This window comes from Kockovaella imperatae (genome assembly GCF_002102565.1).
Source record: "Kockovaella imperatae strain NRRL Y-17943 chromosome Unknown BD324scaffold_2, whole genome shotgun sequence".
Lineage (NCBI taxonomy): Eukaryota > Fungi > Basidiomycota > Tremellomycetes > Tremellales > Cuniculitremaceae > Kockovaella > Kockovaella imperatae.
The window spans coordinates 1,354,138-1,367,907 of NW_019028942.1; the positions used below are offsets into that span (position 1 = coordinate 1,354,138).

The window sequence follows — 13,770 nt, forward strand, 5'->3', positions numbered from 1 at the left end:
CAAAACATCGTCATGGCGGCCGGGGCAACCTTTGGCTCGAAAAGTGGAGGCATCCGAAGTTTCAGGTCACTGCATTGCATGAGCATCTGTTATCACTCCTTTCATCCCTCATCCATCGCTGAACGATGTAGCATGTCTGACGAGCCCGATGCGAGCAAGGAGTACGGAGCAGACTCTCTCACTCGGGACATAACGACCAATCCTGGATCAGGGTATTTCCATCTCTCGACGAGCTCGACAAAGGCTCAATTCTCAGCTCTATCTGCTTCATACCCGCTCAAGCTACTCTCGCCTAAGCCTTTGCCATCTCAGCCTCGGGCGATCGGCGTGCTTTACACTCTTGCCTATGGAGGGGGACTCGTAGCTGGTGATACCGTCTCGTTGAGGGGTAATGTGGATAAGGACGGTGGCCTCGTGATGCTCACTCAAGGCAGTACAAAGGTGTTCAAGCATCGACCTGGAATCAGGCCGTCGTCCCTCCGAGAGCGATATCCCACAGGCTCGTCACGGTCAACGCCCGACGGCCGAAATGTAGGGAGGACGCGTCAAAGACTTCACATCACCCTCCGATCTGGGTCATTCTTGATGCTGTTGCCGGATTCTGTGTCCCCATTTACAGGATCACAATATGCTCAATCCCAGCGCTTTGTCCTCCCGTCAGACGACACAGCTTCGGTCCTAGTCTTAGACTGGGTCAACTCCGGTCGCGGTCAACGCTCCGGTCATGCAAATGGATTGATGAATGGCCTGCAACAGAACCAAGCTCCGTCGTCCGAAATATGGTCCATGGATGAATACATCTCGACCAACGAAGTCACCCACCGAGACAAGATATTGATGAGGGAGAAGATGGTGTTGAATAACGCTAATAGATCGATGAATGGCACGTCGATCGCGACTCGTCTTTCGCCATATCATGTGTACGGCACGGTCCTAATCCTTGGACCGCATTTCGCTCCTCTCATCGCACATCTAGTGGCTATGTGCGACGCGACCCGGCAGTTCAAGATGAGCAGACCTGTAGACATTCTTTGGAGCTTCAGTCCGATTCAAGACGGCAAGGGTGGGGTCTTGAGAATAGCCGGAAAAGAAGTCGAAGACGTCAGGCGATGGTTGAAGGAGGCTTTCCAGGCTGGCGGTATCAGAGATCTCGTCGGAGAAGGCCTGTGGACGCGTATCATATAGATAAATAGAGTCAATCGTATACAGCCATGTAGTGCATAATGAACAGCGATCATATGATGTCCCAGATATTACAACCCCCCACTGACGTATCTATCCGACTCATTCCTATCAGCCCCAGTCCCTCTGCTTCGCTAGAACCGTCTATGCTACAAGTTGCCCACAGTCGCTGAGCTCTCCACAAATTGGTATGCCACTTCTTGGTCAATCGTGTGGATTGTCGACACCTTCTGCTTGTCCGAGTATACGCCGTAGAATTTGTCAGCGTGTGCGAGCATTTCAGCCCGGAAAGTGGTCGTAATGAATTGAGCGTTCTCAGACAACGTGTGGATCATGTCTGGCTAGGAGTCAGCGCTGTCGAAATCAAACCCAAGACCGGCTTACTGGCTACAGCTGTACGATACTGGGCGTCGAGGGCCGCATCAATCTCATCAAAGAGGTAGAATGGCGCTGGATCGCATTTTTGGATGGCGAAGACTGTAAGGTGTCAGAATCACATTGGGTCAATATCCCGAGACTCACGCGTTGCTAGAGCCACCAGTGTCTTTTGACCACCAGACAGCTGCTGAATACGTTGACCCTCATCTTCCTTGGAATTGAAAGACACCTGCGGCAATGTCAGAACCAGTCACCAAAGGCTGAGCTCACCTTGATCGAGACGCCAGTGTAGTTGTCAATCTCTGTCTTCTCTCGAGCTGCCCCGGTGTCCATAGAGTCTTGGGTCTCTTCATCCTGCAGGTCGTTGAGAGCCTCTTCATCTCTTCGATTCGGAGCTGACTCACCTGAGCCCCGCCGAGACGCTTTTGCATGATCAGTTGTCCTCTCCCAGCCGGTACCAGCGTCTCAAATACTTCCTCAAAGTATTGCGAGACTTGCTTGAATGTTCGCTCGATGGCTTCATCTTTACGCTGGTCCAGAGTCTCGATAAGCTCCTGGATGGAATCTGCCGAGGCGTCCAGCTTCTGTCGACGTTTCAGAAGATCATCCCGTTGCTTCGTGAAATTGTTGTATTGCTCAAAAGCCTTCTTGTTGACATGTGCAAACTTTTTCAACTTGTCATTGCATTTGTGTAGGAGCTTGACGATCTGAATGCTAGTGAGCGACAAGCGACCTTCTCAGAGACAAGACCCACCTTGTTCGAATCCGTCTCGGTATATTTGGTAAAAGCCTCGTCAGGGAGCACACCCAGATCACGAATGTAATTTGAGCACTCCTCCTTTCGATTCACGAGCGTCTGGCGTTTGACGAGGTATCGATCCGCGTTTTTCTGGATCCGCATTATCGCCCTCGTGCTCTCCATCTGCTGGTTCTGCACTTCTTCTAAATCTGCAGTGACTTTGGCAATTTCGGCCTGCAGATCCTCCCCCTCCTTCTCGGATTCTGCAACAATCATTCAGGCCGACCTCAACGACAAACAAGATTTGACTCACCTTGAACCTGCTCCGAGATTTTCTGGATTGACCTGACGAGACCCTTGAGTTCGCTCTTTTTCAAATCGACTTCTCCAGCTTGGAGTACACCCGCTCCAGCATCACCCTCAAGATCATCTAGGGAGCCTCTGAGATCGTCTCGACGTCGACGAAGATTTTCTGTGAGCTCAATCTCGAGGCCGCTCCTCTCGGTGTCGACCTGAAAGCTATGAGCATCCGCAAAAGGGTCTGTCAAGGCCATGCTCACCTTTTGTCTGGCTTCTGTGGCCCTTATCAATGCGGTCTTCTGAGCGTCTGCTTCCTTTGTCAAACGATCCAGTGTCTTCTGTTCGTCTGCAGTCAGATTTTGACGCATCGGTGTCTTGATCTCTTCCTCGTAAGATAATCTCTTTGCCGCCGCATCTCTCAGCTCGCTCTCCGCGCTGCTCAACACTCCTTCCAAGCGGGAAACTCGACCACGAGCCTGCTCTTCCTGTCTCGATATCCACTGCGCCTGAGCAGAGACCATGCTCCGTCCATCATGCATCTGCTGACGTCGTGCCTCGATGACCTGGATTTTTCCCATGGTGGTCGAGACTTGTTGCTCGAGTTTCGCAATGCCCTCCTTGACTTCGGCGAGGCGCGTCGAATCAGTCTCGTACACCTCGCGCCATTTCTTGAGGTTCTTGACTGCGTCCAGACGTGATCGACGGACATCGTGGTATCCTCCGGTCAGGGAACCCTTGCGATCCGCCCGATCACCTTCCACAGTGACAGCATTCAGCCCATGGCTTCGAGTGTATTGAGCCGCGGTCGGAAGGTCGTCACAGATGATTGTCCGACCAAAGACCTGGTTTAAATCAGCGACCACGAACGACGCATGCTCACCTGTTCGAATGCCATGACATATGCTCGATCAAACTTGAGTTTACTGATCATCGGTATGGCGTCGTTGGCCTTTGGATAAGTGATGTTGTGGCTCTTGAGTCGGTTCAGAGGCATGAATGTTACTCGTCCAGCTTTCTCCTTGTTCATTACTTCGAGAAGTTTTGACACCGTGTCGTCATTATCTACAACGACGTGGAACAAGCTGGAATCGCATCAGCCTCGTCATCGAGTCTCACCTACCTCGTGCCGCCAGTGACTTCGACTGCAGTTTTGTACTTGTCCGAGACTTCAAAGAGATCATACAGAGGCCCGTAGACTCCAGTCAGACCAAGTCTCTGGGCAATGTGAGAGACAGCGCGTAGACCCAAAGCCGTGTCCTTAGCCAGTCAATACTCTGACGCGTTGAACCCGACTCACCTTGTCCATCATGCCGTTCAGTGTCCGCTCGTGAGACTGCATCTGCTCTCTCGCATTGGTCACCGTCTGGCCCAGCTTGGCATCCTCTCGCCATAGGTCCCTGTGAAGGAGTTAATGCCGCCGAACAACAGCTGACTGACTTTCGCTGCTCTTGCATTTCATCCAATTTGGCCTTGAGCTGAGTGGACTCCTCGCCCATCTTTGCCATAGACTCCCGATTCTCGCCGTCCGTCCTACGTTGCTCCTCGGCCCGAGCGAGCAGATCTCGCAGGCCATCCTTTGCCTCCGCGACGTCTTTCTCGAGGTCCGACACTCGCTTCTGCTGTGCTTTCTCGTGGCCCTTGAGCGCTTTGATTTCGTCCGTCAAAAACTTGTCTCGAGCCGCTTGAGTGGTGAATTGTCGGGATCTGCCTTGTTTGGCGTACAGCACCTGAAGTTGTGAAGACGTTTTGTCCAATCTGATGCCGAGTGTCAGTGTGAAGGCACCAGAGGAAAGATATCCCGACTCACGCGTCTTTAGCCTCGCGCTCTTCTACCTGCCTCTCCTCGAGATCCGACAGCAATGCCTCCAGTCGCTCGGAAGCACTTTCGATCCTGTCTTCAAGTTGTTCCAGCTCTTCCGCAATGTCTTTCCGGCGTTGTTCCCCGCCTTCATTAGCTTGGGCGTAATCGTTCAGGACGCATTCGATCTCTGTTTTGGCTCGGACGAGATCCGCCATTTCAGACTCGTACTGGCGCAGGGCGAGTGAGACGGCTGAAAGGGAGTGTTTTGCCGCCGTTAATGCCTCCTCGTGTTGCTGAACGGTGATCAGCGATCGGACAAGTGAGATGAGACCCACCTGGACAATAGCCTCTCTCTGATTGAACTCCTTACGAGTTTGCTTGCTGTTCAGAACATCGCTCTGTCGTTCCTCCTCTATTCGCTCAAGATTTTCGGTCACCTCTTCCAGCTCTCTCTGATACAGAGCGTACTCCAGACATCGCCGATCCTTATCGCTTGTCTGATACTCCTGTAGTTCAGATTTTTCCTCTTCAAGCTCCGCCAGTCGCTTCTCGATGTAAGACAAGAGCTCGATGATCTTCTCGCGCTTGTCATCTGAATTGGTCAGACAGGACGAATAGCAATACCCGTCTCCAAACTCACCGGTGTCGTCCATGATTTTGACCGACTCTTCCCTCTTCTGCTCGTACACCTGTGTTCCCGCGACATCCTTCAGCAGCTGTAACCTCTGAGCTTCAGACATGTTGGTGAGTCCAGCAATCTGTAGACGGTGAGCGGAATTGTATGGCGGAGCAATAGCTAACCTTTCCCTGTGGCACGATGTAATAAGGATTCGATTTGGAGAATCCCGCACTTTCCAACAAGTTCATCACCTCGGCTCGACTAGCACTCTTCTTGTCGAGAGAATATTCATCCTTCTTCAGTCCAATTGTACGTCTGAGATACAGCTCTGAGGACGCATTCGGGAATCTGCCATCGGAATCTGCGAGCGAGTGAGAAACGGATAGCGAGCCTTGCGCTCACTGTCAAAGACGATTTCGACGTAGGCAGAAAGGGTCGTGTGTGTGCTGGTTCGTTGTTCAAAGAGCAATCTTTGCCGTTCTTCTCTACTGAGCATAGTATACTGATCGGAGAGGACGAATCGAATGGCTTCGAGCATGTCAGTGTCTCGATACTTTAACCAAAACGACAAAGCTCACCTGAGAAAAAGTTGGATTTACCACTACCATTCCTGCCCATGACTACATTGTGTCGGGGTCTGAAGGGAGGTCAGCGGGGTCGAGATACATCATACGCTGCCCAGCTTACGAGAACGGTTCGACAGCAGTGTTGTCCCGGTACGACTTGAAGCCTGATCGCAAATCAGCTGAGGTTGCTGGCTTGATTGCTTGTTGGCCGAATCGCTCACCTTGAATCGTTATGCTTTTGATGTACTGCGTTCAAGGTAAACATGTTAAAGCATTCTAGAAGAAGCCCAACAAGCATGTTCTACTCACCATCCTGGCTTGACCTCCCTCTGCATGAAGCTGTATACCACCGTCTCACAGCAGCAGTCGGAGCAAGACGTTTGGAATCACAGAATATAATAGGATCGGTTGAGTGGACCTCGACGCGACTTTTGGCAAGGAGAAATAATGTTCGGTTTTCCGAGAAAACGCGTGAGACAACGGAAACAAAATAGTTTATTGCACGTGGCACCTGTCTACCTACAACTATCTCTTGGAATTGAGATCTACAGCATATGTATGAACACCTCCATGTATATTGGCCCTAAAGACGAGGTATCTCCCATCCGGCGAGAAGTTGACATTTGGCTCTAGTCGGTAATCCTGATGCCGCATATCGACCAGCTTCTCACTGTCGAGCCAGCCGGCATGGATGAGGCTCGCATCCTGTACGGTGACGCCATCCTGGTCGTTGAAGTCATCTTTCGGTCTGAAGAGATATAGCCATCTCCCATTCTTGGACCTTGCCACCATGTTCTCCGCACCTCCATCACCTGCGAACAATGAATCGTCGGCGGAACTGTGAAAATGCACAGACCACTCATTCCGCTCTAGATGATACCATGTCCTCTTACCAGTGGATACCTCGTACCCAGCGACGAAAAAGTCTTGACCTTTAGGCGTCTGAAGATCGTACCATATGGTTCTTCCATCTGCAGACCACCATTCGTGTCCTGCAATCTCCATATTCATGTTTCGTCGATGTATACACGTCGGTAGAGCTTCGCCGAGAAGCTGGTCAACTCGGATCGTCCATAGCCGGTCAAGTCGATGCCATGGACCCTCGTGGCAGAACATGAGGAGAGCCGGATCAGTCGGAGAGAAGAGTAAATGATTCAGCCAATCAGTGGACTTGTAGACGTCCCTTCGTTCTCCAGTACGAGTGTCCACAACGAACAAGGTCATGGGGATCTTTGCCTCGAATCGCCTGGTCATATGGTAGCCTTTCGCCTCGTGGTACGTCATTGGTCGACCGTCAGAATGGACAGCTTGGTAGTCAGCTTGATCGAACCGAGGATCTCGCGACATGAAAGGTCGATGGGCGTCCGATACTGTCTCTGGATCCGTTTCCACGCACCCCAGGAGCGTCTCGTCGGCGTTTATGCTTTGTACTTCTCCGCTGGAGATCTTGGCTATGTGCCGAGAGTTGCCACTATCAATGTCGACCGCCATAATGTTTTGTCCGCATCCTCTCGCGACCTGGTAATAGGCGGTCCGAGTCGACCGCCCGACGAAGAGAAAGTTGAAAGGCTCGTCGATCCTCACAACTTCTGTCAGATCTAGGGCATCCTCATGAATGGCGACTTTTGACAAGCCAGTAGGCTTTGATATGACCAGATAGTCACCCTGAGGTGTATACCCATTGACATTGAAGTAAAGGGATGAGGATCCCTCAACTTTGGACAATCTGACAATTCGATAACCAGTCTCCTCCTCGATCCATTCTCGTGGCGCATTTGTCGACATATTGTTTGATACAAGCATCCACACCTTCCCGTCTCAAGGTGCCGTGACATCTATCGGACTATCCAATAGAGCGAGGCTACGGTCCGAGTAAACGCGATCCGCCGGAGAGGACCCGGCACACTCACGGGCCGCCCCAAAATAGCCTTGACCAAGACAATCTCCGAGTCTATTAAGGTTTTCATTACATGGGGCAACATTATACCGCCCCGGTAATGTACCGAATCCCATCAAGATGTACATATATCGCGACTGGATACCCCGCCATGCCCCGCAGTCTAGAATCTCATCCCACCTGATCTCAAGCCATCATGCCCACAGTCCGTCGAGGTTATCTGCGTACCATCGCCAGCAACTTCAATCCATATTTGGCGTTCTGCACCATCATTCTCGGTATCTCATCATGCAATCAAGCATTCGAGACCAACGCAATCGGTACAACTCAGGCTATGCCGTACTTTGCGCGACAATTTGGAGTATGTGACGCCGCAGGGAAGTGCCAGCTGCCTACCAATTACCTTGCCCTCTTGAATGGTCAGTCCCCTCCAATGATACCCCAACAAGGGTACTGACACCTCTTAGCCATTCCAGCTGCCACTCAGGCCCTTGGAGTCCTCTGCGCCGGACTACTCATGAACATCGTCGGTCGGAGATGGTCCAACTTTCTCATGTGCGCTTGGGCAATAATGGGCGCCGTCCTGATGGTCACCGCGAAAAATCGTGCCCACCTCATGGCCGCTCGTTTGATCAATTACATGTATTACGGCGCAGGTCAATTGATCAATAGTACTTATTGTGCGGAGCTGGTCCCGGAGCAGATCAGAGGTATTGCAGTCGGAGCGTTCTACGTGTCATTTGTGAGGTGACAATGGATTGGCGCCAAAGATCATCACTGAGTTGTCGTCTCCAGACTTTCGCTGCGCTCGTCATGTCTGGGGTTTTGGTAGGCACAGCGACGATTCAGAGCAATGCCTCATGGCAGATCCCTGTGAGTGGACCTGTTGATGGTCTTCAGCTCGGCTGATCAAATGTAGTTCGCTCTCTGGTTCCCCATGCCGATAATCTGCTGCATCGCTACTTACTGGCTGGTAGAATCGCCCAGATACCTCTTGATGAAAGGCAAAGACGACCAAGCTCGAGAGGCTCTGAAACGACTCCGAGTCGATAATTCTGATCATGTGATCGGCGAAGAGCTCATGACGATCAAGTTGGCTCTGGAAGTCGAAGGGGCAGGTGGCAAATGGCGAGACTTGATTCGAGGGACGAATCTTCGTCGAACGTTATTGTGTTCCATCATCGCACCTGCGAGCTCGGCTTCTGGAAACAGTTTTACATCATCCTATGGACCCATATTCATCTCGACCCTACACTCCATCAGCGCTTACGATTTCAATCTCATTGGATCTGTCATTGGCTTCCTTGGTTGTGTCGTTGTGATGGTCTACATGGATAAATTCGGACGTCGACCTTTAATCATCACCAGTGCTTTAGCTCAATCTGCCTTCCTCCTAGCAATGGCCTCGACAGGTCTTCAGAAGCCCAAAGTCACGCAAGCAGGTACAAACTTCATCGTCGCCTGCGTCTTGCTCTTCAACACATCTTTCCATACAGGGTACGCATCTACCATCCACGCCATTCTTGCCGAATTGCCCGAACAGACAGTCCGAGCCAAAACACAACTAGTCGCTCAGATCACCAATGTCTCGATAGGTGTTGGCGTCTCTTATGCTACGCCATACATGTTCCGAGCGGATGCCGCCAATCTCGGACCTAAAGTCGGATTCGTCTTCCTCCCCATCAACCTGTTCGTAGCTGCTTTCGTCTACTTTGGTCTACCAGAGCTCAAGGGTAGATCGTTGGAAGAGATCGACTTGCTGTTCATGCTCAAGATTGGTGCCAGACAAAGTGTCTCCTGGAAGCCTGAGAATACGGCGGCAGGATTGATGGAATTGATCCCAGAGGCAAAGACGGGACACCTGGAGGAGATTGAAGATAAGCCGGTAGTGGCGCACATCGAAGGTGGCACTGCCAAGATGGTATGACCGGGTCCAAGACGCTTATACCTATTCTAGCTAAGGGCAGGCGGAGACCAAAAGTTTGTAGAAACCCATCAGATAGATCCATGAGGATGCCTGTGTCGCCTTTTCTTTGCTCTAGTAACCATACTCTAGGCAGCATTGGCTGTTGATAAAGCCTAGGCGTAAGATGTACATACCCCCGCCCGATGTCAGATTTCCCGAAATCACGGCGCGGCGCGGTCTGCAGATGAATTTGCTCTTTGGATGTCTCGCTCTACAGAGGTGGTCTCAACATTCCTGAGGCGATCGTTCAGCTTGAGAGTTTTGAACTGCTCCTCGCGACATGTGTTGAGCTCTCACAGCCGTCTCAGATCATTGACCATGGACGCCAGCCGCAGCAACGGTATTGGCTCGTGAGTAGGCTGTCGGCGTATCCGGCACTGTATACTACTGCTGATTCGTTCAGCTCTGTCCCTGCCAGAGGTCGGGACAAGACATTTGACAGGTATTTTGACGAGCATTTCGGTCATGATAGCAGTGAAGATGTCGACATCGCCGATCTGAGAAGGTACAGTGTGCCTGCCATGTTACCAACCGCTGACGGCTCAGAGCTGCATGGGCGACTTGGAAGACTGCTCCACCAGCAGGTATGAACAGGCCCGAAGGTACACACAGACGAAAGGAGGAGGAGGAAGATGAAGAGCTCGCTAGGTGATTCGATATTGAGACAGCGACCTGCTGACTCGGTAGAGCTATCGCCATGTCGGTTCAGGATCAAGGTCCATCTCGTCAGAATGCTCCCATCGACTTGACCGAAGATAGCGATGACGAGGATATTCAGCGAGTACTGGCGATGAGCACTGAAGAGGAGAGATCAGCGAAGAGAGCTAAAAGGGATGAGACGCCAGAAGAGGAACGAAGGATGTTGGCAGAGTGAGCTTCTCAGCCGCAGACTACTATCGTCGAGTTGAAGCTGGTCCTAGGGCAATGGCGGCATCCCTTCAACCCGTCACCCCGGGTATGAGAGACGCTTCAGCCGAGGCAGGTACCTCTGAGGAACGAGCAAGATTGGCCGATGCTTCGCCCACGGACTCGAGCATCCCTTCGTCGACCACTGAACCAAGAACGGCGAGTGGGTCGCCTGCTCGTCTTGTTCACCCTAGGTCGCCAGCGCCTCGGCTCCAGGCAAATGGCGTCCTTGGGGACCGCGCTCAGATGGAGAAGGAACGTCTCGCCCGACAAGCTGCGAGAGAAGCTCAGACTCAACCTCAAGCATCATCATCCCGGTCCACAGCGCCGCCCAAAGTTCACGTTTCTTCCAATCTTCGCACGTTCGCTGACCTGAGCAATTCATCGAGTGCATCGTCGAGTTCAACTCCGACCGCTGCTTATTCTAATACACAATCTGCCGATCCGCATCACCCTCTACAATCAGCCGGTTCACTGCCCCGAGACGCCGCGGGCGAGTACTACCCGAATGGCGAGATGAGGCATTCTGCTCTCACCATTGGTCAACCGTCAAAGCAAAAGACATTCAGCCCGAAGCAAGTAATGGGCGATGTGAGTGATCGAGATAAGTCTAAGCTAAATCTATGATGAGACCTCCCAGATCTCCTTGATCATCATGTCGAGTTATGTGGTAGACGACGCATGGATCGAAACATTCCTTCCTCCGGCGGACGAGGTGCCGCGAGTGGTTATCAGACCTCATCCCCAGGAAAACCACCCGGCTTGGAATGGCAAGGTTCGGGCGGAAGAAACAGGCGGAGTGGCCTGCTACCCTCTCATGGTCGGTGGTCTTGGGTGAGTGCATCGGACCATTGGTATGGCGGGCTGACGGAATGTGTCAGCTCCGCGCACATGAAATTCTTTTGGGTGAGCTACACGGTCTGCGATCATACTCATCGTGTCAGATATTCTACAAGACAGGTCGACTCCGTGTAGTCATATCCACGGGGAACTTGGTGCACTACGACTGGGAATGGATTGAGAATGTGCGTTCTCAACAGGAGGGAACGGCTTACCCTTTTTCAGACCATCTTCATTCAAGATATCCTGCCGATCAAAGAACCCAGAGAGACTTCTTCAGCCTCTGTGAAGATGAACGACTTTGCCGCGCGATTTTGCTGGCTTTTCACACATCTTAAGGTGCACAAAGCCGTTCGTCATCTCATCGCGAATCACGAAAGGGGATCAGATATACCCCTGGATCCTGCCGATGGATTCGAGTGTCTAAACAAATGGGACTGGAGTAAAGTTCGAGTCCAGCTTCTCATGTCTGTCCCGGGGACGTACACTGGTAGCCAGGTGGACGACTTCGGACTATGCCGCCTAGGCAAGATATTGCATCAGCAGGGCTGGGTGCCACAGAAGAATGAGGATGTCAAGGTGGAATTCCAGGTGAACTAGGAGTCTGTCTATCATCATCTGACCTACAGGGATCATCCCTGGGTGCATACACGCTAGACTGGTTGGACCTGTTCTATCAGTACTGTCGAGGCAAGACAACGAGCAGTTTGTTGAATCGTCCCAAAGCCATTGCCTGGCCTCCGATCAAAATCCTCTTCCCATCGCTCGCCACAGTCGATGCCAGCATCTTAGGTCGAGATGTGAGCCAGCCGCTTCCTCCGCCAAGAACGAGCCTGACTTGAAACTAGGGTGGGGGCACGATGTTCTGTGGCAAAGGAATGAACTCTTTGACGAGACCCCTATTCCACGATGCCAATTCGAAGCGGGGTGGAGTTCTCATGCATGCCAAGGTGGGCCAAATGTCTATCTATGCAGTGCCGCTGACCCGCCACAAAGGTCCTCATTGGGGTATTTGAGCCCAGGCAGGACAACTTGGGCTTTGTAAAGGCATCGCCGAGCAGTTCCAAGCGCAAAGCCAGTGAGATGGAAAACGAATCTGCAGACGTCGGCGGGTGGGTCTATGTAGGCAGTCACAACTTTTCACCGGCCGCTTGGGTCAGTCCATTCTGCTTGGGTCGAACAGGACAAGGACTGACGTTTCAATAACTCTGAAAGGGCCGACCAAATCTCAAGAAGAATCCTCCAAGTTTGACGATTGCGAATTACGAACTCGGCATCGTCTTCCCTCTTCGTATGTTGCAAAGACAACCTGAGCGGCCCCAGCTGACTGTACTTCACAGCTCGAACGGATACGCAGAAAGCCGCCGATGCCATTGCTCCTCATGTCCGGCCACCTCGACCTTATGCTAATAATGATGTCCCCTGGGTCAGTACGATCCATCCATCAACATGCAGCTCTGACGCCTGTTCAGGACCAAAATATCCGAGCGCAGAATAATGATTAGTCTCTTGAGGAAAGCCCAGACCGTCCTTCTTCGCTGTCGGGCGATACTTATGCCTAGGCTCGTGGCATTTCCTTGTGGCCCCATCGACGTCACGACACGTCTGGATGCACATAATCATCATGCGCTATCGTGTCTCCGGACGGCAACCCCTACAACACGGGTTTCCGCGTAAGCTGATTGTCTGGTTCCCGCCGTTTCCGGTCGGTTCCGATGAGAAAGTGCACAGCCTCTGTGTCTCTTTCCGATATCAAAGCTGCATCGCTCATCACATCACTACCTCGATCTCGACGCCCCAACATTGCTCTCCTCCAAGATCCCACCGTGTTCGAAGGAAATGTCTGACTGTAAGACAATCTAAACGACCGCTCTTCGTTCTCGACTCGCTTGTCAATGCACAGGCTCCTACGCTCCAGTCCTCGTGTCCTGGCTCGTGCAGTCGGATGCATCGACGAAGTAGGATTGCCTGATGCCCTGTGTACCATCGACCTTCGTATAAAATGACTCTTTGGGGCGAAAGGTGGCTGCAAAAGGAGTTCGCATCCGCGTTGAGACATTATGCACGCTTGTCTTCAGAGCCGTGCTGATCCCATCTTGTTCCGACGTTTGAGGCCGGCCTGAGAGCTCCAGACTGATCTCAGTCGCGAATGGAGCGGCACGCGAGTCCTGATCGGGGGCAGCTTCCACTCCGCTCAAGCTTCCGTCACCTCTGGTCAAGTACTCAAATTTGAGCCACAAGTTTTCGCTCTGCGACATGACCGCTGTGATGATATCTGCGTGACGTGTAAGGTGGGGTGATGTATGAGATAATTATTGATGTACGAGGTAATTACAGGATTTAGGAAGTGAGATACTCAGCTCTTTATAGGGAATGTGATCAACGTGATGCTGATTTGCCTTACCCCGTGCCAGAGTCGAAATGGGCGATTAGGACATACGGTCAAAAGAAGAGATGGGATAGACTGGCAGTCTCATTACTGGAGACCAGCCACATATTGAGGCGAAGTGGTCTGAATGGTCGACCATTTCCCCGTGAACCATAGTTTGAGGCCTCCACTTCAAGGGTGAGATGAG

The 13,770-nt window shown here is 51.9% G+C and overlaps 5 protein-coding genes across 5 annotated transcripts; 4 read left to right on the forward strand and 1 right to left on the reverse strand.

Moving 5' to 3' along the window:
* The first annotated feature begins 79 nt into the window (after positions 1-79).
* Positions 80-1,236, forward strand: BD324DRAFT_616286 (UreD urease accessory protein-domain-containing protein). The gene has a single exon (XM_022014819.1). The coding sequence runs from the start codon at positions 133-135 to the stop codon at positions 1,183-1,185; it is 1,053 nt and encodes a 350-aa protein (XP_021873891.1). The 5' UTR covers positions 80-132; the 3' UTR covers positions 1,186-1,236.
* A 95-nt stretch (positions 1,237-1,331) lies between these two features.
* On the reverse strand, positions 1,332-6,681 carry BD324DRAFT_641098 (RecF/RecN/SMC; the record flags this gene model as incomplete). Its single annotated transcript, XM_022017394.1, has 20 exons — positions 1,332-1,519; positions 1,567-1,659; positions 1,705-1,789; positions 1,831-1,914; positions 1,965-2,267; positions 2,315-2,562; positions 2,613-2,811; positions 2,860-3,441; positions 3,480-3,681; positions 3,720-3,856; positions 3,897-3,996; positions 4,037-4,354; positions 4,407-4,992; positions 5,041-5,158; positions 5,202-5,380; positions 5,422-5,547; positions 5,598-5,656; positions 5,707-5,749; positions 5,807-5,831; positions 6,679-6,681. The coding sequence occupies 20 exons, from the start codon at positions 6,679-6,681 to the stop codon at positions 1,332-1,334; spliced, it is 3,678 nt and encodes a 1,225-aa protein (XP_021873892.1).
* An 852-nt stretch (positions 6,682-7,533) lies between these two features.
* Positions 7,534-9,588, forward strand: BD324DRAFT_258055 (general substrate transporter). Its single transcript, XM_022012300.1, has 4 exons — positions 7,534-7,901; positions 7,950-8,224; positions 8,278-8,355; positions 8,402-9,588. The coding sequence occupies exons 1-4, from the start codon at positions 7,679-7,681 to the stop codon at positions 9,407-9,409; spliced, it is 1,584 nt and encodes a 527-aa protein (XP_021873893.1). The 5' UTR covers positions 7,534-7,678; the 3' UTR covers positions 9,410-9,588.
* Positions 9,589-9,651: 63 nt separating this feature from the next.
* On the forward strand, positions 9,652-12,774 carry BD324DRAFT_258111 (hypothetical protein). Its single transcript, XM_022012301.1, has 15 exons — positions 9,652-9,798; positions 9,852-9,953; positions 9,995-10,096; positions 10,136-10,318; positions 10,369-10,945; positions 10,986-11,188; positions 11,236-11,260; positions 11,299-11,379; positions 11,420-11,785; positions 11,824-11,994; positions 12,043-12,144; positions 12,191-12,349; positions 12,410-12,485; positions 12,535-12,620; positions 12,667-12,774. The coding sequence occupies exons 1-15, from the start codon at positions 9,767-9,769 to the stop codon at positions 12,697-12,699; spliced, it is 2,298 nt and encodes a 765-aa protein (XP_021873894.1). The 5' UTR covers positions 9,652-9,766; the 3' UTR covers positions 12,700-12,774.
* BD324DRAFT_258255 (hypothetical protein) lies at positions 12,547-13,347 on the forward strand. The gene is made up of 2 exons (XM_022012303.1): positions 12,547-12,867; positions 12,926-13,347. The coding sequence occupies exons 1-2, from the start codon at positions 12,692-12,694 to the stop codon at positions 13,164-13,166; spliced, it is 417 nt and encodes a 138-aa protein (XP_021873895.1). The 5' UTR covers positions 12,547-12,691; the 3' UTR covers positions 13,167-13,347.
* Positions 13,348-13,770: the final 423 nt, after the last annotated feature.

Bases quoted from the DNA above. Each gene is read 5' to 3' on its own strand.
- BD324DRAFT_616286 (XM_022014819.1), top strand. From the start codon at position 133: ATGTCTGACGAGCCCGATGCGAGCAAGGAGTACGGAGCAGACTCTCTC.
- BD324DRAFT_258055 (XM_022012300.1), top strand. From the start codon at position 7,679: ATGCCCACAGTCCGTCGAGGTTATCTGCGTACCATCGCCAGCAACTTC. The intron at 8,225-8,277 runs GTGAGGTGACAA...TGTCGTCTCCAG, and splicing joins GAGCGTTCTACGTGTCATTT to ACTTTCGCTGCGCTCGTCAT. The intron at 8,356-8,401 runs GTGAGTGGACCT...GATCAAATGTAG, and splicing joins ATGCCTCATGGCAGATCCCT to TTCGCTCTCTGGTTCCCCAT.
- BD324DRAFT_258111 (XM_022012301.1), top strand. From the start codon at position 9,767: ATGGACGCCAGCCGCAGCAACGGTATTGGCTC. The intron at 11,261-11,298 runs GTGAGCTACACG...TCATCGTGTCAG, and splicing joins CGCACATGAAATTCTTTTGG to ATATTCTACAAGACAGGTCG. The intron at 12,350-12,409 runs GTCAGTCCATTC...TAACTCTGAAAG, and splicing joins ACTTTTCACCGGCCGCTTGG to GGCCGACCAAATCTCAAGAA.
- BD324DRAFT_258255 (XM_022012303.1), top strand. From the start codon at position 12,692: ATGATTAGTCTCTTGAGGAAAGCCCAGACCGTCCTTCTTCGCTGTCGG. The intron at 12,868-12,925 runs GTAAGCTGATTG...GAAAGTGCACAG, and splicing joins CCTACAACACGGGTTTCCGC to CCTCTGTGTCTCTTTCCGAT.